The sequence below is a fragment of the Gopherus evgoodei genome, chromosome 17 (assembly GCF_007399415.2).
Source record: "Gopherus evgoodei ecotype Sinaloan lineage chromosome 17, rGopEvg1_v1.p, whole genome shotgun sequence".
NCBI classification, from domain to species: domain Eukaryota; kingdom Metazoa; phylum Chordata; order Testudines; family Testudinidae; genus Gopherus; species Gopherus evgoodei.
Window position 1 is genome coordinate 22,816,013 of NC_044338.1, and position 24,326 is coordinate 22,840,338.

At 47.3% G+C, this 24,326-nt stretch overlaps 1 protein-coding gene across 15 annotated transcripts in view; it reads right to left on the minus strand.

The window, feature by feature from the left end:
* TSPOAP1 (TSPO associated protein 1) overlaps positions 1 to 23,579 on the minus strand; it is a 181,154-nt gene extending 157,575 nt beyond the window's left edge. For 10 of the 15 annotated variants that reach the window (XM_030536443.1, XM_030536446.1, XM_030536436.1 and 7 more), the window contains exons 1-2: positions 22,572 to 23,579; positions 2,525 to 2,632 (exon numbers count right to left, since the gene is read on the minus strand). In XM_030536443.1, the coding sequence (XP_030392303.1) occupies positions 2,525 to 2,632; positions 22,572 to 22,940 (477 nt within the window). In that variant the 5' untranslated portion in view covers positions 22,941 to 23,579. The remainder of the gene's footprint in view (positions 1 to 2,524; positions 2,633 to 22,571) is intronic. The other 5 variants (XM_030536439.1, XM_030536438.1, XM_030536449.1 and 2 more) reach the window with 2 other exon arrangements.
* Positions 23,580 to 24,326: the final 747 nt, after the last annotated feature.

Below are 24,326 nucleotides of genomic sequence, written 5' to 3' on the forward strand. Positions count from 1 at the left end.
TTATCATTGTCCCCAAGCCCATCATTTTGGATTGTGCTTTCTTCAGAACTTTTTTAAAAATACAATAAAGCAGCATAAGGGATTAAATTAATGTGAGCAAATGTTTAGTAAATGTTGTTTGGATCAATGTAAACCTTTCAGCTCATTGCAGGCCACTCCTCTGAAGGTTTGCAAAGGTTTTTTTTTTTACTGTTGAGGGTGGACAATTAACAATGCTCCAGCCATAAGAGTTTCAAGGACGGCCTTGTCTACACTACAAAGTTTTGTCGGCAAAAGTTATGCTACTTTAATTAAAGCACTGTTGCATGTCCACGCTAGCTCCTTGTGTTGGCAGAGCTCACCTGCACTAGCAGCTCTGGCCTGGACACAGAGAGCAGAGCACTGTGGGTAGCTATCCCACTGTGCAACTGGCTGCAGGGTGCTTTGGGAAGGGTTTGCAATGCCTCATGGGGCAAGTACAGCATCACATGATGTAGGTTTCTCAGTTTTATGATTCCAGGGGCATCCAAGTAGACTGTCAGCCACCTTTTTAACTGAAGTGTGTGGAGGGGAGGGAAAGGAGAGTGGTGTGTCTGGGGTTGGGGAGACAGTAGGGCTGATCAACCGATCCTCAGGCAGGGGGAGGGGGACACACACACCCCCACATCAGTTCCAGGCTCTGCTCTGCACAGCAGTCTCTCCCGAAGCAGCCCACTCTGCCTGCCTATGGTTCTGTGATTCCCTCTGAGTTCTCCCACAGCCTCCTCAGCTGCTGGGTGCAGCATCCTGAGCAGCTCTGTGAGCTTTCAGCACTGAGAAATGTCAAAGCAACACAGCAGTCCCTGTCCCCCCCACGCTCCCCGCAGCAGACAGCTGCCTGCCCCTGTGTTTCTAGTGCGGGCACAACAGGAGCATTGCAATGATTTGCTCTTTGTTCCCCCGAGGAGCAGCAGGCTCAGCTGTCAGATATTCCTGGAGTTTTGAAAGAGGAGGCGCACATGCCTGCAGGGCAGTAGAAATCAAAACAGTGAGCAGAGCGGTCATGGCAGGCATTATGGGATACTGGTGGAAGCCTGTTAAGTCAACAATACGAATAGCGGCATCTACAAACTTTGCCGCAAAAAGCTTTATGCCTCTCATTGAGGTGGTTTTATTTTGTTGGTTAAACAGCAGTTTTGCCACCAAAGTAGCTTTGTAGTGTGTAAACCTCCCCTGTTTTGTCGGCAAAAGCTGCCTTTTGCAACAAAACTTTGCAATGTAGACAAGGCCACCGTCATGTTACTGATGATACTAGGGTGACCAGACAGCAAATGTGAAAAATCGGAACTGTCCCTGTAAAATCAGGACATCTGGTCACCCTAGATGACACAGATTCTGAGGCAGGCTGTTACAGCTCGTTCCAAAGGAGAAAGGCCTGTGCACTCGTGAGGCTGGACGCTGACACACTGGATCAGACGTTGATGCTCAACTACACGTACCCGCACTAGCGATGAGAACCTAACAGGACGTCTACACTGTGGCGGGAAGCGTGCTTCCTAGCTCGGCTAGAGACACGCACTAGCTCTGCTTGAGCTGGCATGTTTAAAAAGCAGTGCAGCTTTGGGAAGCTCAGGTGGCTGCTTGGGCTAGTACACACTCAGCGGTTCCGGATGGGTTCGTACTCAGGCAGCCAGCCCGAGAGGCCACCCATTGCCACCCCTGCCAAACTGGTCTTTTTAGCACGTTTGTTCAATCAGAGAAAGCATACGTGTTTGCCTGAGCTGGGAAGCAGGCTCCAAGCTGCAGTGCAGATGTCCCTAACAACCCTCAGAAGAGGCAACTGTAACCCACAGTGGCTCTCTCTCTCCTTCTTGTGGCTGGATCACTTATAAAGGTTCATGAGTCTACTGCAGCCAGCTTAGCGGCGCTGCTCATCAGCTCAAGCATTAGCAGCTGCTGCTTTTAGAGCCTGAGGTCTTGGGTTCAGTCCTTGCAGGTGACCCCAGAGTCTTGTTATTAATGGTGCTCAGGGAGGGATTTGAACTGCTGTGGTTCTTGAAGGCTTTGGGATGAGCTTCCCTAGCCAGGAGCAATGGGGAACTAACACAGTGCAGCTCTTTGTCGTGCTCGGTAGTTAAACCACTTACAGAACTTTCTTGTGGAACTTCTCCTGGCAGTGAGATAGAGGGTGGTGGCGTGTGGAAATGAGTTACTATGAAGTTGTAGTGCTGCTGTGGCACTAATGCAGGCCCACAGTGCTGGGTTTGATGTGGCCTTTGGATCTGACCGGGTGCAAGCCTGGCTCAGGGAGCAGCTGCCTTGCTGCTATTCTTAAGCTGTGTTAGCAGACAAATCAACATTGCCTCTTCCTAACAGCTGCTTCCTCCCCGCCCCTAGTGCTGTCAGCCTGGGATTGGGTCTCAGATTGTCAGTGGGCCTGACTGGCTTCTGGAGAGGTTCACAAGAGCCATGCATCCCTTGGCCCTGCACAATGTCCTGCAGCTCATGCTCGTTCGTGCTCCCAAGCCAACACAGACTCTACCCAAGGCCCCTCTCCCATGCTCACCAGCAGGCAGTTTTCCTCCTTCAGGCCGGTGCAGCAGTGCTGTAACTCCTCCAGTGCCCGCAGGAGCTTTGTGTTCTGCATCACCAGGTAGCTGTAATCAGCACAATGCTATGGAGGAAGGGAAGGGAGAGACAAGCTAGGACATCACTGCCACTTCGCAACGAGCTCAGATGGACGCCTGCCCACCCCTACTGTCCTGCACTAGCCTCACATCATAGGAATTCCTCCTAAAGGGGGGGATGGGATGGGAGGCTGGAGGGGGAGGGGATGAGAGGCTGCAGGGGGAGTGGGATGGGAGGCTGCAGGGGGAGGGGGATGTTTAGTATGGGTTCCTAATACCCCCCCCACACCCTCTGTCCCGATTTTTCACGCTTGCTGTCTGGTCACCCTACCTGCTCCTCCTCTTCCCCCCTGGAGCCCAGCCAGGGAACCTGGGAAGTTCAGGTCTGCGCCAACTTCCCACAGCTGCCCATGCGGCTCTTCTTTCTCCGACCTGGCTCCAGCTGAGGGGTGGGGCATTGGAGCCATACTCACCATGATAAGAGCCACGTGAGCAGCTGTGGGGAGCCTGGATCCCTCTACCTGGCCTGGGCGGGGAACTTGGGGGCAGGGACACAGGCAAGGGGCTGCTTTCAGCCTGCCTGCCCCCGGTGCAGGGGCAGGCTCCCCAGACCTACTCTGGCTTCTGGCTTGGCTGGGGGTGGGGTCTTGGGGGGGCCCTGGCCCCCCCACTTTTGGGAAGGTTCTGCCACCCCTGACTTGAGAATAGAGGAACAGTTCAACCAATCTGAGCTGAGCACATTCTGGGCAGCATCCAAACCTCCCACTGACTTCCTAGCAGCCAAGCAGAGTCCTCAGCTCCACAGCAAGCTCCTTCTCCCTTCCACCATGTAACCCAGCTAGTGTCCACACAACCTGATCCCCACCCCTGAATTGTGCCATGGTAGCTTAGAGCCACCCCCAGGAGCAGTGATCTGCCAGGCAGACGGAGGGAAGGTTACACATTCCGTGTGACCCACAGATGGGCATGGGGCTCTAGTGGGGGCTGCTGGACATGGACTCTGGTGGGAAATCAGTGACTCCTGGGGGAGCAGGGTCCTGGCATGGGGAGCATGGGGGATAAGGACATGGGGGAGTAGCGATCCAGCGGAGTGGAAGGGAATGTCCTCCTGACCCCAACAGCAGCTCTGTGCCAGGTTGGGCTAAGCAGAGATTTCTATAAAGACAGTCTGAGCAGCTCCTCAGCTGGTGTCAACTGGCACAGCTCCTTTGACTTCAGTGGAGCGGCTTGACCCCAGCTGCCAATGTGACCTTTAAACGTCACTCCCATAGGAATCTGGCCTCGGGCTGTGGAGGGGGGGCTAGATGCAGTCTCAATGGATGGGAAGGAGAGCAGAAATGCTGTTGTTGGGGCAGGGGGATTGATGAGAACAGGAAAGGCTGTGTCTCGGGCCCAACAAGGCTAAGGTGTTCTAAATCCTAGTCTTTAAGGTGCCACTGGACTCCTCGTTTATTAAACAGCTCCATGTGTTTGGGGCCTGTGATTCCCTTCAGACTCCCTCCTGCCTGGCAGTCTCTGAGATGGCACAGAAGACGGTGTTAACTCTCATTGCTGGGGAAAAGTGACAGTTGGTTTAGGTTGTCGTGAGTTGCTGTGGTTGATGTCTGATCCCTTCAAACCAAAACAAGACTAATCACACACACAAAATGGGGAGCGGGGAGACAATGCTAGGCAGAAAATGTATCTTCTGTCTTTCTGTTACTCTTCTGCTTGCCACCTCACTGCCGGGAAACGACAGTCCCAGCTCATGGGTTCATTGAGAGAGCGGGCAAAGGCTTAACTTCAGCTTGGCTTCCTGGCCCCAGCCCCTGGTCATGTTGCAAAAGGTGCATGTGTCTGTGGCATGCAGTGGGGGTGAGTCCCCTTGCTCAGGCTGTAGCTGGAGGAGTCTTGAAGAAGAGAAGGAATATGTAGGAATTATTTGCAAAACAAAACTTGAATTTCAAAATGTCAAAAACGACAGCAGATCTGTGTATAGATATGATACAGATAACCCTGTGGTTTTGGCTTCCTGCTACTAAGCAGCCAGCCGCAGGCATGCCACAGACAGCAATGTCCTGAAAATGACGTCTGAGCATGCAAGCTCTCACCATGTCAGTGTTAAGCTTCTGACTGGCTACTCACTACAGCAAGCCACAGGCCCCATGAAAATCTGCCCAAAAGCTTTTACCAGCAGCACCTAGGAACTCAGAGGCAGTTCTGTGTGTTGCCTGGAATACTGGTTTGCTGCTGTTACAAAGCTAGCATCCTGCCAATCTGTATCTGGGCATTGTAGGTAATAAGCAGGGGCATCATAACTGAATGTTTCTCAGTTACTGGATAATTGGTTAAAAAATGACAGTATATCGCTGGGGTTGGCAAATGCCTGTTAAATGGTTTCATTACCCCTTGAATGGCTCTTTAACAGTTTCAATGTTGTGCTAATAGGTCAAGCAGGCTGGAAGGGTTTTTCACTTGTACATATTAGATCCCCTCTGGAGGAAGACTCACCAGGCTGCAGTAGCTAGCTGTGGTGGGAGCCTACAGGAAAGGTCAGACCAGGGATAGGAAATGCAGAAGGGTGGACACTAAGACCCAGGGGTGCCCCAAATTTTCAGGTGCCCTACGCAGCCAAAGGCCGGCCCTGGTGGGAGGCTCTAGAGGAGCGGTGCACTGGGTGGGGCTCCTACCTGCCATAGAACTTCAGGGCTGAGAGGGCCCAGCTGTATTCAGGATGGATCTGTCCCGGCCTCTTCTCAAGAGGATGTGTGTGCCCTGCCGAGACAGGAGGGACTGTCTAGCCTTCAGCTACACTTATTAAATATTCATTACTAGAATGAAATGGCTTTTATTTTATTACACACTCCATTGTTTACCACAAACAATAATGCAGCCTCGTTCCAGGCCATGCTAATATTATATTCCTAAGTGTTTATGGCACAAAGTGCTGTCCAGATTAAACTGTTCAAAGGCACCGAAGAGACTTAGGCAGCCAGAGCCTCCTTAAGGATCCTTTGAAGATCCCTGCCTCGTAAAGGAATTAAGCTGGGATTTTCAGTCTGCTATGAGAGTTAGGAGCATACATCTCAAATTCACCCTTAGTCTCAGAATTTGACAGCAAATGAAACAGGTCATCAGGGGCAGGGGAAAGAAGGAGTGCAGAATGCAGCGTGCGTTCTCAGGGAAATTCTAGGGTAACCACCAGCAATACAGGACCACAACTTCTCTCAGCCTTTGCTTCTAAAACCATAGCAAAATTGCATAAAATACAAAAGTTACACACTGCAAACTCTCCACAGCCCTCTAAGCAAATAAAAACATCACAATTATTCTGCAAAAGAGCTGGCACAGCCATGCAAGGAACAAAACCAGAAACTTCCTTTAGCAATTCAATGTACCCTGAAAAGGAGCACAGGCCTTTTCCACTCATCACAAAAGCAAGGATGCAGTTACTTTGCCATCTCTGTAGCAAACATGACCAAAAATAAAATCTCTGATTTAGTCATTAAAAAAACTCAGTTAAAGAAACATTTGCAAAATGTTGCCCAGCAAAAGCTAAAAGGATCAGCAAAAATATAAGAAGCCTATTATAGCAAGAAATGGGTCATAAAATATAGTTTAACTACAGCCACAAACCAAAAAGCCAACAAAATTTTCAATGTAATTTTAAAATCCCAACAAAATAATGTTAAAAAGCCATTTGTGGAGAGTTAGCTCAAAATCTACAAAGGATCCCAGTACCCCATCTTAGTCCCTGCTTCTGCCATGTGAAACAGCTGGGCAGAGCCCTGCAACCATATTGAGTCCCAGTAAGCTCAGCCATGCTCCAGGTAGGCAGAGATCTCTGTCACTTGCTTCACATTGTAGTAGCAGGTCCTTCCAACTGGATCCCTGTGTCTGTCCCTTATACACTGATACAAACAAACCCAGCCAACAAACCAAAAGGTGACAGTGAAATAAAGAATCATCGTTAACTCTGTTTAAAACCCCACAAAGTTCAATCAGATTTCAAACAATACAATAACCAAAACGAAAAAGCTAAACAATATGCAAATGAATCTGGAGTGTTGCAAAACGTTCAAGAACACAGCATGGTGCCTTCAAACACTAATTGTTAGAACTGGTTTTTTCTGCAGAAAATGTTGAGTGTCAGAAACTGAACGATTTGATTAAGAACTCCCAGGGTCGCAGGTAATGGGAGCTATAGTTGGGGGTGGCTAATGCTGCCATTCTCTTATCATAAGGTTGCTCATGCAACCCAAATTCAGATTCCTTGTGCAGTGTCCTAGCACAGTGCACCTGTCACAAGCACCTTCTAGCTAACTGATCAGGTCACGCTCACCACAGAAGTGAGGAAAGTCCAGTTCTGTTCAGCTGAATCAACAGGGTGAACTTCAGTCAAACCTACACTGACATTTAGCCAAGACAATGGGGTTTATGTTCCTACTTCTGCAAAAAGCAACACAAGCTGTTCTTATTCACATGTGGTCACAGGAAACATCACCTCCAGCAGCCTCCTTAGCCCATGCTGCTTTGCTGGCACCGTAAAGATGCAAAGACCCCTTGGGGAGCTGACAGGCAGACTGCTCTGCCCTCTTCTACAGATCAATGGGTCCTTTCCTGGGAGGAGCAGCAAGGCAACCTGATAGCCCCTTCCACACTGGCCTTGCCATCCTCAGGATCAGGTAGGCTGGTTCAGAGTCCAGGTAAAGGACTGAAGAGTTAATATGCCCCTAAAACTGAGGGGGAGAGACAAATAGGAAGGATTAAATGTGTGAACAAGGAGACAGGGACATCTCACCCGGAACCATGACCAATTCCAATTCACTGACGTTGGAGCAATTCCTCTCCATCCAAACACTTGAACAGCAAATCTAAAAGAAAAAGTCTTAGCAGTCAGGCAAAAAGACAGTGACACAGAAACACCTCAAGGTTGCTGTCAAAGTCAGATCAGAACTGCACAAGTATTCCCTAAAGTGTCATTTTATGTGCTGCTTCATCTCTCACAAACTGACCCAAATAGAACAATTTCAGGAGGTGACCTGAGGATCCCGAGCAGTCTCCTTTCTTCACAGGACGAGCCTGTGGTCATCCAATGCTGAGACAGAGAGTACTTTGAACACTCTTTCCAACTGCTGATTACTAGCCGAATACACACAAGTGTAACAAGTTTTCCCTAGTCCCTGAACACGAGCAGGCCTCTCTACTTGGGTGAGCTCCTCTTGGGACTTTACACAGTATACTCTGCTCTTTTGACAGGAAGCAAGATGCCTGGACTGTTAACAATAGCTCCAACACCAGGTCTTACTCAACAAGAAACTACTGACAGTGACCATTACAATCTGATACCTTCCTACTAAGCTATTCGACTGGTTTTGTTTCTTTGTCTGCTTTAATAAAAAGCACTAGAAAATTCCATTGCAAAGCCAAACACTCAAAAGTTAGGAAATGCCAGTAATAACATTGCCTGTACAATCTTAATTCCACTTCTTTGTGTGTATCCATGAGTACGTTTACACTACAGGATTATTCTGATTTTACAAAAACCGATTTTTGGAAACAGATTGTATAAAGTCTAGTGCTTGCGGCCACACTAAGCATATTAATACGGCGGTGTGTGTCCATGTACCAAGGCGAGTGTCAACTTCCGGAGCGTTGCACTGTGGGTAGCTATCCCATAGCTATCCCATAGTTCCTGCAGTCTCTCCCACCCATTGGAATTCTGGGTTGAGATCCCAATGCCTGATGGGGCCAAAAATTTGTCGCGGGTGATTATGGGTAAATGTCGTCAGTCAATCCTCCCTCCGTGAAAGCAACGGCAGACAATCATTTTGCGCCCTTTTCCCTGGATTGCCCGGGCACGTGCCATAGCACAGCAACCATGGAGCCTGTTCAGCCTTTTTTCACTGTCACCATATGTCTACTGGGTGCTGCTGACAGACGCAGTACTGCAGCACTACACAGCAGCATCCCCTTGCCTTTGCAAGTTAGCAAGGACGGTCACCAGCCCTACTGTACCATCTGCTGCTTTGCAAGTTGACAATGACGGTTACCAGTCATACTGTACCGTCTGCTGCTGTCATGGGTGCTCCTGGCCGGCCTCGGTGAGGTTGGTCAGGGGTGCATGGACAAAAATGGGAATGACTCCCCAGGTCATTCTCTTCTTTAAGTTTTGTCTAATGGAGAGTCAGTCCTGCCTAGAATATCAGGCAAGCCTACTAAAGAATCAGAGAGGCAAACAGCCGCTCTGGGTCAGAGCCCTAGACATCCCGCAGAAATGATGAGCTGCATGCCATTTTAGGGGGTGCCCCTGCAACAACCCCACCCGTTGCTTCCTTCCTCCCCCAGCCCTCCTGGGCTTCCGTGGCAGTTATCCCCCCATCTGTGTGATGAAGTAATAAAGAAGGCATGAATTTGAAACAACACTGACTTTATTGCCTCTGCAAGCAGAGATCAAAGGGGGGAGGGGAGGGCAGCCTCCAGCTGCCATGATATTCCAGGCAGGACTGAATCTCCATTAGACAAAGCTTAAAGAAGAGAATGACCTGGAGTCATTCCCATTTTTGCCCAGGCACCCCCGGCCGACCTCACCAAGGCCAGCCAGGAGCACTCATGGGACGACGATGACGGATATCAGTCCTACAGTACCGTCTGCTGTCCGGAAGGGAAGGGAATGCTGCTGTGTAGTGCTGCAGCACCACATCTGCCAGCAGCATCCAGTAAACATACGGTGACACTGAAAAAAGATGAGAAAGGATTTTTTTCCCTTTTCTTTCTTGAGGGGGCCACAACATATACCCTGAACCACCTGCAACAATATTTTTGACCCTTCAGGCTTTGCGAGCTCAGCCAAGAATTCAAATGGTTTTTGGAGAGTGCGGGAACTGTGAGATAGCTACAGTCGTCAGTCGCCCCTCCCTCTGTGAGAGTTCATTTCATTCTTTGGCTTTCTGGTATTCTTGTCTCAGCTCCTTAAGTTTCAGCACTGTGTTGAGTCCCTGTTGGGGCCTCTTTCTATCATAGCCTTGGAGATTTTTTCAAATGTTTTGGCATTTCGTCTATTGGAACAGAGTTCTGATAGAACAGATTCATCTTCCCCGTACAGAGATCCGATTCAGTATCTCCTGTACAGTCCATGCTGGAGCTCTTTTTTGATTCTGGGGCTGCATGGTCACCTGTGCTGATCAGCGCTCCACGCTGGGCCAACAGGAAATGAAATTCAAAAATTCACGGGGTTTTCCTGTCTACCTGGCCAGTGCATCCGAGTTCAGATTGCTGTCTAGAGCGGTCACAATTGTGCACTGTGGGATAGCTCCCAGAGGCCAATACCGTCGAATTGCAGCCACACTAACCCTAATTCTAAATGGCAATGTCAATTTCAGCTCTACTCCCCTCGTCGGGGTAGAGTACAGATATCGATATTAAGAACCCTTTATATCGAAATAAAGGGCTTCATTGTGTGGACGGGTGCAGGGTTAGTTCGGTTTAACACTGCTGAATTCGAGATAAACTTGTAGTATAGACCAGGCCCATTAGGAGAAACTTTGATCACAGATAGCTTTTTCCCAACAGTTCCTCTGTCCCATTCAGTGCAGAGTTGGAATGTGTGTAATGAAAGGCTGAAATCTGCTTTGGTCAAGACAGGTCTTACGCTTTAGGCAATGGAAAAATTGATTGTCCCCTGCCTCTACCACATATTTCCCATTTGATACCAGACAAGTCACTTAGCTATGAGGAGAAGTGAACCCAATTGAGATTGCTTCATTTAGAGAAGGGAAGATTAAGAGATGATGAGAGGAGTAAAGCATTTAAGTGACCTCAGGATTATTACAGCAAAGAGTCCTGTGGCACCTTATAGACTAACAGACGTATTGGAGCATGAGCTTTTGTGGGTGAATACCCACGTCGTCAGATGCATGACACCCACGAAAGCTCATGCTCCAAAATGTCTGTTAGTCTATATGGTGCCACAAGACTCTTTGCTCTGATATTTGAGGACTATTACAGTAAACACTATAATTAAGCAGGCCAAACAATTTCCTTTACAATAGTCACTTCTGACATTTTTATACATCGTGGAAACTCCTTCTGAACAGAAATTTTACATGCTTGGTTTCTGTTACAAGGTGATTTTTTTTATTTTTTTTTTTGTAAAATTTGAGCAAAATCTATCCAGTTTTTGAGTTGTGAGTGAGCGAAAAAAATTGCTTTCCCATTTTAAAACATTGTTCCAATAGGATTTTCCAGGACCAAAGGGCAGAAACAGCTGTGCCTTTAAAAGTGAGATTAATCATGGACATATTAGTGAATATCTAGTATGTGTTTTACTGCAATTCCAAGTACAGTGAATGTCTGAAAATCCAGATGGGTGCCTGGGCATTAACGTATGCCACTAAGGCACCAATCATGCAAAGAATTATCTAGATCAGTGGCACCGCTATGGGCACCGCATGGCCCCACAACATGCCAACATTTTTATGGCTGATCTGGAACAACGCTTCCTCAGCTCTCATCCACTCACGCCCTTTCTCTACCTACACTACATTGATGACACCTTCTCCATCTGGACCCATGGGAAGGAGACTCTTGAAAAATTCCACCACGATTTCAACAGCTTCCACCCCGCCATCAACCTCAGCCTGGACCGATCTACATGGGAGGTCCACTTCCTAGACACCACAGTGCAAATAAGTGACGGTCACATTAACACCACACTATACCGAAAACCTGCTGACCGCTATGCCTACCTTCATGCCTCCAACTTCCATCCTGGGCACACCACACGATCCCTTGTCTACAGCCAAGCACTGAGGTACAACCACATCTGCTCCAACCCCTCAGATAGAGACCAACACCTACAAAATCTTCACCAAGCATTCTCAAAACTACAATACCGAACGAGGAAATAAGGAAACAGATCAACAGAGCCAGACGTGTACCCAGAAGCCTTCTACTGCAAGACAAACCCAAGAAAGAAACAAACAGGACTCCACAGGCCATCACATACAGTTCTCAGATAAAACCCCTCCAACACGTCATCAGGGATCTACAATCCATCTTGGACAATGATCCCTCACTTTCACAGGCCTTGGGTGGCAGGCCAGTCCTCACCCACAGACAACCTACCAACCTGAAGCATATTCTCACCAGTAACCGCACATCTCACCATAGTAACTCTAACTCAGGAACCAATCCATGCAACAAACCTCGATGCCAACTCTGCCCACATATCTACACCAGCAGCACCATCACAGGACCTAACCAGATCAGCCACACATCACTGGTACATTCACCTGCACGTCCACCAATGTAATATATGCAGGGGCGGCTCCAGGCCCCAGCACGCGAAGCACGTGCTTGGGACAGCATGCAGCGGGGGGCGCTCTGCCGATCGCCAGGAGGGCAGCAGGCAGGTTGCCTTTGGTGGCATGCCTGAGGAGGGTCCGCTGGTCCCGCGGCTCCAGTGGACCTCCCGCAGGCGTGCCTGCAGAGGATCCGCGGCTTCTGTGGAGCTGCGGGACCAGCGGACCCTCCGCAGGCACACCTGCGGGAGGTCCACCGGAACCGCGGAACCGGTGACCAGCAGAGTGTCCCCCGCAGCATGTCACCATGCTTGGGGCGGCAAAATGTCTAGAGCCGCCCCTGAATATATGCCATCATATGCCAGCAATGCCCCTCTGCTATGTACATCGGCCAAACTGGTCAGTCCCTACAGAAAAGGATAAATGGACACAAATCAGATATTAGGAATGGCAATATACAAAAACCTGTAGGAGAACACTTCAATCTCTCTGTACACAATAGCAGATCTAAATGAAGCCATCCTGCAGCAAAAAACTTCAGGACTAGACTTCAAAGAGAAACTGCTGAGCTTCAGTTCATCTGCAAATTTGACACCATCAGCTCAGGATTAAACAAAGACTGTGAATGGCTAGCCAACTACAAAAGCAGTTTCTCCTCCCTTGGTTTTCACACCTCAACAGCTAGAAGATGGCCTCATCCTCTCTGATTGAATTAACTTTGTTATCTCTAGCCTGCTTCTTGCTTGCATATATATATACCCGCCCCTGGAAATTTCCACTACATGCATCCGACGAAGTGGGTATTCACTCACGAAAGCTCATGCTCCAATACATCTGTTAGTCTATAAGGTGCCACAGGACTCTTTGCTGCTTTTGTAGAGTTTTGTGAGTAGTTCCACTGGCTGGGATGGCACAGGCTAGCTGCCTGGGTACAATCCCACCTGACCCCATGTGCTGCCACCCTGGCCACTCTGCTATTTTTAGTATACTAGCTTGAGCAGAGCTAGCATGTGTCTGTCTACCACACCAGAAAGCACTCTCCCAGGGCAGTGTGTGAAGTATATGTATATAAGTCTTTGTGGGATCAGAGTCTTAGGTTTAAGCTATGGTAGGAACTCTGGATATGATGCACATGTGTCCTGCCAATTTAACAGGGAAATTACTAGTGCACTGAAGCCAAGACCTGACACAGTGAAGATTGCTACATTAATGTTAAATTTGGCATGTTGCACATACAGGTTGAAATCCCAGCTCCAAAGAGTCAATGGGAATTTTGCGATTGATTTCAATGGATTTCACCCACTGAATAGTTTCTATTCCTGTTTACCGTGACAAACGTGCAGTTGAGTGTAGAGATACATTTTTAATAATTTTATTTTTATTGCATTCAAGATAAATATTAAGAGGAGCCATTACAAGGAAATAAGAGTACTGAATGGTGTATCAGGTAACAAGGGGAAAGGACTGCTAAAATGCTCAGTCAATAGGAATGCTTCTTACAAATTAAAAACACTTAGGAATTAAAAATTCTAGATAATTCGCAAATGACATCCTTGTTTTTTCTTCAGATTGCATTTGTATGTAATATAAAGAGAACTTATGATCATACACTGGCTGTGTCAAAATTTAAAGACAAAGCGAGAGACAACAGAAGCTAAAAAACATAACTTAGTAGTCCTATATGTTGGCTCTGTTTTATCCGGAGATTGGCAATAATTATTGTTGAATCAGCAAAATATCTGGTTTATTATATCCTTTTTTGTTTGTTTCTTTCTGTTTTATTTTTTCATAATTAATCTAGAATAAATATAGATAACAAACTGTTCTTCACCTCCAGCTAATCTTCATTATAAACCTAATTGCTGATAATATCTTGGGCAATGGATTGATTAACTTGAGTGTAACTCAGGTGTCCCCTGAGCAGTGGTATCAAACCCGTGGTCTTTGGGCTCTGTCCAGCTCACCTGATGCATTTATATGGCCTGCTTCGTATTCTCAGAATCTCAGGTTTCATTTTAAAACAGAAGGCAACTCCTTAGTCTTCCTGGGTACAAAGAAAGTCTTCCCAAAGCAAACCAAGTGTAACCACCACAGTGACACTCCCTTAGGGTATGTTTACACTTAAAACGCTACAGTGGCATAGCTACAGTGCTGTAGCGCTTCAGTGGAGACGCTCTCTGCAGTGATGGCAGGAGCTCTCCTGCCGTTGTAGTTAATCCAACTCCCCGAGAGGCGGTATCTAGGTTAAAGGAAGAATTCTTCCAACCTAGCACTGCCTGCATAGGGGGTTAGGTTGACATAGCTGTGTATTTTTCACATCCAAGAGAGACGTAACTAGGCCGATGTCAATTTCCAGTGTAGACCAGCCCTGAGTCTGCGGACAGCCTGCAGTGGTGACTCTGAAAGATCTGATCTCCCATCCCCATTAATCTATTTGGACTGTTAACTCTAAGGCCTGATGACATTTGAATGTAACCATTAACCATTAAATTGTTAGCAGATGTAGTGGAGAAAGAGGTGGGAGTGAGGCTGAAGTCAGGTACACTACTGCTTTGAGCAGGGGGTAGGACTAGATGACCTCCTGAGGTCTCTTCCAACCCTAATCTTCTATGATTCTCTCTCGGGGATGCACAGTGTAGTTATACAGACCTAACCCCTGCGTAGACAGCTCTATGTTGGTGGGAAAGCTTCTCCCCTCAACAGAGCTACCGCCTGCCACGGAGGTGGATTATCTATGCCAACAGGGGAACCTCTCCAGCTGGTTTAGGAGCATCTTCACATAAGTGCTACAGTGATGCAGCTGCTCAGTGCAGTATTTTAAGTGTAGACCTGCCCTCATAGCACAGAGGCATTGGGAATTACTGTGAGGAAGGGAATGGAGTGGGAAGAATCGAGCAGAGACACTCAAAGACAGAGCTGAGGGAGATGAGGCTGGGAAGGAAGTGAAGCAAAGGGCAGGGGCTTTAAAGGGCAGAATATTTCCACAGGGAGTAATACTTAAAACCCCAAAGAGCTCCTTACCACACAGTAAATAATGCTTAAGGGCTGGCTGTACCTCCTTCAGTGAGGTTCTTTGCACAGTAAAGTGTTGCTCTGAAAGTTTAGTTATGACTTTTGACCCATGGACCCAGTGGGAGCTTTGCAATAGTCTGAGGACTCTTAAATGTACACCCTGCCCCATAGACCACCAATAAAAATAGCAACAAAGAGTCCTGTGGCACCTTAAAGACTAATAGATGTACTAGAGCATAAGCTTTTGTGGGTGAATACCCACTTCATCAGACGCATGTTGTCAAGGTTCCTCCCCCACTCTGAAATTTAGGGTACAGATGTGGGGACCTGCATAAACACTTCTAAGCTTAACTACCAGCTTAGATCTGGGTTTGCTGCCACCATCCAGATTCCTTAGTGTCTGGAACACCCTCTTTCCCCACAAAACCTTCCCCTCCCTGGGTAGCCTTGAGAGGCTTTGTCATCAAGTTCCTGGTGAACACCGATCCAACCCCTTGGATCTTAACACAAGGAGAATTTAACCATCCCCCCTCCTTTCCCCCACCAATTCCTGGTGAGTCCAGATCCAATCCCCTTGGATCTTAAAACAAGGAAAAATCAATCAGGTTCTTAAAAAGAAAGCTTTTAATTAAAGAAAAAAAGGTAAAAATTATCTCAGTAAAATTAGGATGAAAAATACTTTACAGGGTAATCAAATTCATATAGCCCAGAGGAATTCCCTCTAGCCTTAGGTTCAAAGTTACAGCAAACAGAGGTAAAATCCTCTCAGCAAAAAGGAACATTTACAAGTTGAGAAAACAAAAATAAAACGAGTACACCTTGCCTGGCTGTTACTTACAAGTTTGTAATATGAGAGACTGGTTCAGAAAGATTTGGAGAGCCTGTATTGATGTCTGGTCCCTCTTAGTCCCAAGAGCGAACAACCCCCATACAAAAAGCACAAACAAAAGACTTCCCCCCACCAAGTTTTGAAAGTATCTTGTCCCCTTATTGGTCATTTGGGTCAGGTGTCAGCCAGGTTTCCTGAGCTTCTTAACCCTTTACAGGTAAAAGGATTTTAGTGTCTCTGGCCATGAGGGATTTTATAGTATTGTACACATGTAATGGACATTTCCAGAGGCAGGTATAAATATGCAGTCAAGAATCAGTCTGGAGATAACAAGGTTAGTTCATTTGCAAATTTGACACCATCAGATCAGGATTAAACAAAGACTGTGAATGGCTAGCCAACTACAAAAGCAGTTTCTCCTCCCTTGGTGTTCACACCTGAACTGCTAGCAGAGGACCTCACCCTCCCTGATTAAACTAACCTCGTTATCTCCAGACTGATTCTTGCCTGCATATTTGTACCTGTCTCTGGAAATTTCCATTACATGCATCTGGTGAAATGGGTATTCACCCACGAAAGCTTGTGCTCCAATACATCTGTTAGTCTTAAAGGTGCCACAGGACTCTTTGTTGCTTTTTACAGATCCAGACTAACACGGCTACCCCTCTGATCAATAAAAATAGATTTCTCCCCCGTCTCCCCCGAGCAGGATGAATTGACATTCCCACGTAGTGCCTGGTACTCCACCAAGGAAGTCAATGAGAGTGTTGCTAGTTGCATCAGTGGGTGTAGGGTGATCCTCTGGAGCCCAGGGGCAGTCAATAGATCTATCATTTAGTAACACTCTGGGGCAAGCACATTCACTCCCCATTGTTTACCTCTTTCAGGAGTGTTGAGACAGTGTGTTGTTCTGAGCAGGCTGAGGTCAGTGTGGACTCACTGGCATTACATTCACCTGTAATATGAGACTATTGGCACAACCAGTAGGTTCGGGGTAAACCTTTTGCCCCTCCCCTCCACAGTCAATGTATTCAGTGATCTGAAGGTTGCTTCCCAGAATGCATAGTAAGGAGTCATTTACATTGTCAGCTGTCAACTTGGAATGTACGGAATGGTGCAGTGGTGCTCAAAAATCTGTACATGTAATGGCATCTCCATAACAGTGTATGAGTGACAGTGACGGAGAATCAGAATTAGAGCATCCTACATGTATATCTGCATTCATTTTGTTCAAAAGTTAAGAAAAATAGCACTGTCTATTCAGTATGTTGTGCTGCATTTGCTCACAAGTGTTGCCAACAGAGGCTTCAAAGAGTATTAAAGTGATCTCTGTCACTGATTATCTGAAAAGGGACATTAAGAATTTTATGATCTCAAGCTCAGGGTATATAACTTGGGCAACGCACATGTGAATGTTTCTCAAGGAAGAATAGGCACTTATCTGGGTTAGGCCACCAGACAAATATTACGTCTAATCAGTTCTTCCTCAGTTTTGTGGAGGGATGGGGGGAGGTGGGCGGGTGTTAGAGCCCACATGTGGGAAGTGTCTAGCATTTCAGTACATATGGAAGTCTGTAGAAGGTAGATTAGATTTAGTTTTGAGCTGTTCAAAATTCAGTAGTGTTGTATCTTGGACATAGGTGACACTAACAGTCCTTTAGTAGCTCATCTTTTAAAATGAGCAGCTTCCTGTTCTAGAGGACAGTCTGGCCCAAAGGAACCACATGAATCTAGGACAACCAATGAACTTGGCAACCTTTCTCCATGTAAATAGACTGGTTCCTATGGGAGGGTATTGTCAGATCTCCTGAGGGATCTGCTCCATAAATCAGGTTGGAAAGAAGAGCAGCCTGCTGGTGTGTCAGATGCTGTCATGTGGGGCTGTTGTTCTGAGTTTTAGTAAAATATAACCAGCTCCAAACACAGAACTACAGCTGCCCGGCTGTAGTCTCCCCACTTGGGGAGGTTAATCCCTACTCCTGTTTTCTGTCACTGGAGCTTCAGCAAGCGGATTCTTGGTCTCAGATGTTCCTCTTTATTACGTATCAGAGGGGTAGCCGTGTTAGTCTGGATCTGTAAAAGCAGCAAAGAATCCTGTGGCACCTTATAGACTAACAGACGAATTAGAGCATGAGCTTTTGTGGGTGAATCCAAAGAAGTGAGTGTTCACCCACGAAAGCTCATGCTCCAATACGTCTGTTAGTCTATAAGGTGCCACAGGACTCTTTGCTCTTTATTACACGGACTCAGTCAAACATACATGGGTGTGATTTCCTAAAGCACTCAGCTTGGGCCCAACTCTGAACATTAGTGAAAATCCTACCAGATATTGGTACGTTATTCCACCTCAGGTCTTGAAGTGAGGGATAGCAACTTGGGAGCAGATCTGGGGTTAGTTCAATTAAAACAGGGGTATTGGTCCCCACAGCAATCTCTAAGGGGACCCTCCACTTTGCAAATTAATTCAAGAGCATTGCTGGCTGGGTTCATAGGAGTATCACCACTGACGGGACCTGGTCATATTTGCTCAAGAACTACCTCCAGCGCTGAAGGCCTGTGAGACACACATCTGGAATGGAAGTATGTATTTCACCAATATAAAACAGTATGTTATCTGTCAAGAGAGCAATGTTATGTTCTTTATCATGGACTGTATTGCCCTAAATCTCTGGAGAATCTCTGATGACTATTGCAAGTAGTTAAAGAGAAAGAGGGGATGAAGTATGTCCTTCCCTGCTAGGGATAAAGGCTCTGACTCCAAGTTCAGATAAAGAGCTTCATGAGAAGAACTGCAGAAGAGTTATAAACTGGTGTCCAAAATTATATCTCTGGCACTATAAAAAGATAGTCCCAAAGAACCTTATAAAATGTTTCATCAGCGTGGGTAGATAACGACAGAGCTAAAGAGAGGTTTGCTGATATCTTATTGCCTAGATTAATAATATTGCTCCCAATATGTACAATCTTCTGGCCTTTTATCTTTTGTCAGGAGTGTGGGTATACTGGTTTTCTAACGTGAAGTGGGCAATTTTCTCTCTTTAAGGAAGTTATAGAACTTTTCAAGTACCTGAGACACTAAAAACTCCTGAACAAACGTATACAACTCACTACTAAAGCCATCTGGTGCTGGAGACTTGCCATTTGGAAAGTCTTTTACAGCATTTTCAAATTCATCTGTTGATATGTCTGCTTCAAATTGTACCTTTTTATCTTCTGATATTCAGCAATTGCAGGATTTTAGGAGACCTTAAGTGTGAATAGAGTTTTCAGTAGAATTTTTAAATGTCCAGTGGTGTAGGCTGTCCAGACTGAGAGACCTTGGTTCTGATTTTACAGCTCTGCTGAGTACCTACAGCTCCCGTTGACCTCAGCTGAAGTTGTGAGTGCTCAGCATGTCAGAAAATCAGGTCTGAGGAGTTCAGATTGGCATCCAGAAAATAAGAAATGCACACAGTGGCCAGGCCCACCCCACCAAGCACAGAAGCCATGCCAGCCACAACTGGTACCCAAACTGCAAGGTTTTCAGAACAGAATCACCTCCAGCAACAAAATATCCCAGGGTGCATTACTGGGCCATGCACTCTGATGGTGGACACCCTGCCCTGCAGAAGCACATGTTTGGTTTTCAGATGACACTGGTTACTGCTGGTGACAGCAGCCCTGTTAGAGGACAAACAATTTCTATTCCCAGAACAGGCACAGAATACAGAACCGCGTTATAAGCTTCACCTCACCATGCCCACCCACATGCCCCAGCCCTGATCTGGAAGAACCAGCCCTCAGACAGGAGAACAGCATCCTGTCTCTGCCCATTCACTCCCTAGTCTCCACTAACATTATTCTGTGACACAAGCACCTGCCTGCTAGGAACTGGTTTGAGAGACCACATTTCACACAGGCCAATCAAGTATCAGTATCTGTTATCGCTTGATAGTGAATTACGCTCCTGTGACCTAGGATGTTAAGTTGTGACTGCCACCAGGGGAGCAATCCAGGGCCAAACTTGATAAGCTTTAATCTTCTTGTGTTTGACATCAGGATGAGAAGTTTAACTCTTTCCCAGTGGGAGACACGCTAACTCTGCTGGAACTCTGACTTGCTGCACAGCAGCAGCACCCACGGCTACTGACAACCAGGGACAGGAGAGGCAACTCCCAGAATGAGAGGTGTGCATGAGAGGAGGAGAACACAGGGCATCAAAGGGGTCACTCAGCCAAGTGTCTGCAGGATCCCTAGGGGGGTACCTAGGCCAGCAGTCTGCAGAAACGTACAAGGCTAGGAGGGTTCAGGATTGTATCTGTGCAGAGACTGCTATCACTAAAGCTCCTCAGCAGCTATGACCATGAACTAATGGAACAAGTCCCCTGCTAGGAGCCAGAGCAAAGTCAGAACCTCTATAAAGCAAGCACGGAGATGGATGTGGGATACACTGAACAGCGGATTACCCAAGGCAAATCAGAACTAGTAATCTCCTCCCCACTTCACACACAGCCCTGAACCCTCATTGCACCTCTCTGCTTCCAGCCTGGGCTCCAGGACCCTGCAAAGTGGGAGGGTCACAGAGCCTGGGCTCCAGCTCGAGTCCAGAAGTCTACACAGCAATGAAACTGCCCCACAGCCCAAGCTGCACAAGCCCAAGTCATCTGGCACAGGCCAGCCATGGGTTTTTCTTTGCTGTGTAGACATACCCTTAGTTTTACTGCAAGTAAACTCACCATGGTCAGTGACCTTACCGCACAGTAAGCTAAAGCTCCTGCTCTTCTCCATGTGTCACCTCAGGATAGTTCAAGTGCATTAGCTACCCCAAGGTAAAAAATGCATCTCTTTTAGTCGTGAAGACAAGGTCTCCAATACCTTATCAGGGAGTCACGCAATTTGCATTTTCCAGATCAGGGGCTAATGAGGAACAACAGCACACCAGAGGTGCTGAACTCCAGTAAGCACAGCAACTAGGCTTCTGGCAGCAGCTTCCAAATTCCCTTTCTCCCCCTTCTGAGAATACATCTACAGCATGAACTGGGATTGTGATTCCCAGCTCGTGTTATCACACTCACACTCTCGCTCCTTCAGCTAGTGCACTAAAACCAGTAGTAAAGCTGGGGTAGCATGCACAGCAGAGAGCAGTAGCATGAGCAAGCCAGGATGGGTACAAACCTGCCTCTACCCCACGGGTACCGTGCTACACTTGTTACACTACAATTTTGAGTGTGACTCCCTAACAAAGTGAACTTTTCAAGTGTTTGCATTAAACAGGGCATTCAAAAAAAACAAACGAGTTCGGAGAACAAATGGATATAAACTGGACACTAGGAAGTTTAGACTTAAAATTAGACGAAGGTTTCTAACCAGTAAAGGAGTGAAGTTCTGGAACAGCCTTCCAAAAGACACATCTGGCTTCAAGACTAAGCTTGAGAAGTTTATGGAGGGGATGGAATGATGGGATAGCCTAATTTTGGCAATTAATTCATCTTTGATTATTAGCAGGTAAATATGCCCAGTGGTCTGTGATGGGATGTTAGATGGGGTGAGATCTGAGTTACTACAGAGAATTCTTTCCTGGGTGCTGCTTGATGAGTCTTGCCCACATGCTCAGGGTTTAACTGATCACCATATTTGGGGTCGGGAAGGAATTTTCCTCCAGGGCAGATTGGCAGAGGCCCTGGAGGTTTTTCGCCTTCCTCTGCAGCATGGGGCACGGATCACTTGCTGGAGGATTCTCTGCACCTTGAGGTCTTTAAACCATGATTTGAGGACTTCAGTAACTCAGACAAACGTTAGAGGTTTGTTACAGGAATGGATGGGTGAGACTCTGTGGCTTGCATTGCGCCAGAGGTCGGACTAGATGATCATAATGGTCCCTTCTGACCTTAAAATCTATGCGTCTATGAACTAAAGCCATGTCCCTTCACACATAATTAGTTTTCACTTGCAGTTTCTCTAATGTGCCAAACCTGCCACTTTCCAGGAATACAGGGTAGACATGTCCTGAATACCTATTGTAAACCACCCAACCCCTTTTCAGGCCTTCTCTGTCTATCACTGTAATAATGGGCCCAGGCTCCATTTTTCCCCTTTTCAGAAAGCCTGGCTGGGCCATTCCCATGTCCTGCGTGCTGCCATTGGTGGGGTTCTCACAGTAACTCCTGGATTCCCCAAGAGGACATGGAGGGAGTGTGACGTGTCCGGGAGAGGAGGGAACATACAAACTGTGGAACACTGTTGCCCTGTCCCCAGGGAGATGCTGGGTGGAGTCAGGTACAGTACTGGCTGAATGATGCCTGAGGTTACCTGCAAACCGTGATGCAAGTGCCTGGAGCCAGTAGACCCGCACCGCATCACCTCAGCAGATAAAGGATATCATGGAAGAAGCTTCCAATTAATCCCATCACACTCTCCAGTCTGAAAGCCAGAAGCAAGGAGAGGCTGCAGTGACAAAAAGATCTACCTTCCCCTTTGCACTGCACAGTGACTGCATCTGCTGAGAACCAACACCTCCCCCCCCACACACACACACAGTCAGGTAGCTCTCATCCAAGCTCCACAAACCATCCTCCAGCACTGGCCAAAGTATAGCCAATTGGAGATCCCTGCAAAAGGGCAACCAGCTAGACAGGTGCCTTCACTTTCAGTCCTCCAAGCAACACACACAGTCACTCCTCGGAACTGACCTCAAACCCACAGCAAAGCTTTACCGAGCTGTAGATGTGAGGGTTCAGTCATGGAGAGACAGCCTGTGCCTCTCTCCACACCGAGTCAGTGTTGGTGTCTCATCTCACAAGCACCCCAGCTGATACACCAGTATGAATCTCTTTCTTTAACTGAAACGCATGCGGCAGTTCCCCATGTGAAAGCAAATGGCCTTACCTTGGAGGATCCATCTGTCTGGTAGTGTCTGAGCCCCTCCACTGCACACTGAAGCCTAATGCTCTCCAGAGGTTGCATTGGCACCTCCCATTGGCCTGGGGCCCACAGGGAGCTTTCCTGGGATTGGACCAGGACTGACTGGTTTCTGACTTCTAGACCAGGCTCTGGCACCCCAGACGTCAGTTCAAGAACTACCCCATTGCCAGTATCCACTGAAGGGGTTCCACCTTCTTGCCTATCTGTCACCAAGGCTGAGTCCTGACATACAAGAGCTTCAGGGACTATGCTGCTGTGCCACGCCGGACAGCCCTGACATGCTGACAGCTGTATTAAGTCAGCATGTGACTTCATTTCTTCCTGCTTCTCCATGTCTTTCTGTGGGGCAATGTGCTTCTCTCAAACACTGATCCCACCCTGTCTATGGCTAGGAATTTTCTGCAGCCACAAAGCTCCAGAGGACAGGATAAAAACCCTGAAGGCATCACAGCCTGAGCACCGGAGAGAATCCCAGGAACATCTTGGGCTGCATTTCTTCACTGCAGGGATAAAAGGAAATGGACGAGTCTCTCTGCTAGGAAAGGGTTACCTCGCATCATCCTCATTGTGACCCGTCAAAGGTTTTGCAGACTGAAAATCCATGGTTTGAGCTCCCCCTCCTTCCTATCATACAAAGACTGCTAAATGAACTGCAGAATATCAGGGTCTGTGTTCTCAGTTGCAGATCCTCAATGCACCGGCTCTGTCATCACTCAGCAGGGTCTTCGGTTCTCATTCCCAGAGCAAACAGCATCCAGCAGGCCTGCTTATTTATTCAGGGTCTGATGCTCATCTACAGCTCTGTGCTATGGAGGCCTTGTCCGATCTAGTGCTTGCCTCATACTCACACACACTGAAGCGATGACGTAAGTGGAGGGGCTGGTAAAGTTGTCAGCCCTTAACAGCTCCAAGGAATCCTTCCGTGCTGCTTGCTAGATTTTTCCAGTGCACACTCCATTGCCAGCTGTGGAATCACCAAAATCACCAGCACAAATAGTGCAAAGTCATCAATATTAAAATGGGACATGCACCTAGTAGGACTGTTTAGCTCCTGTGAGCCCTCCAATAGGAAAAGACTTCTGGTTTCCATGGAAATCATGCTGGAATGGTGTGTTTGCTGCCTATTGATTAGAGGTTAGGGTACTGCAATACAGAGCTGTCAGATAACATGCATTTCTAATCCACAGCTACCTCTGCTGAGCCAAAATTGACAGCATGCACCCAGAATCCCTACTGGACTCAGAACCAAAGAGCCCCTCCCACCTGTCATTTCAGTCTTTAATCTCTTTCTAACTCTTTGGCTGAAGCAACTTTGCATTTTGACAGCTGGGGGATAGGTATAGGTAACCACAACTGCAGTCCAATAATACAGAGACCTCAGCTGGACCAGCAGTCACAGCACCACAGCCCAGTCTGGTAGTCTGTACAGAATGAGTCCAAGACACAGAGTCCTTAAAGAGATCACCCAGCAGGGAATGCACTGCATGACAGCAGGAGTTACTCTGTTGTCAGTAAAATGCATTCCCAGATTAGCTCCCGCATGAATGGTCAGTTCCTACAGGAGGAAGCAGTACAGCTCTGCCTTCAACTGCCTGTCCTGATAAAACTGATGAAGCTGATGGCTCTAATCCTCTAATCAGAGGGAAGATTCAGACGCTTCTCATTTTCCCCTCTGGCAAGTTAAAACTCCTGCCCACCCCATGTACTAATTATGGCAAC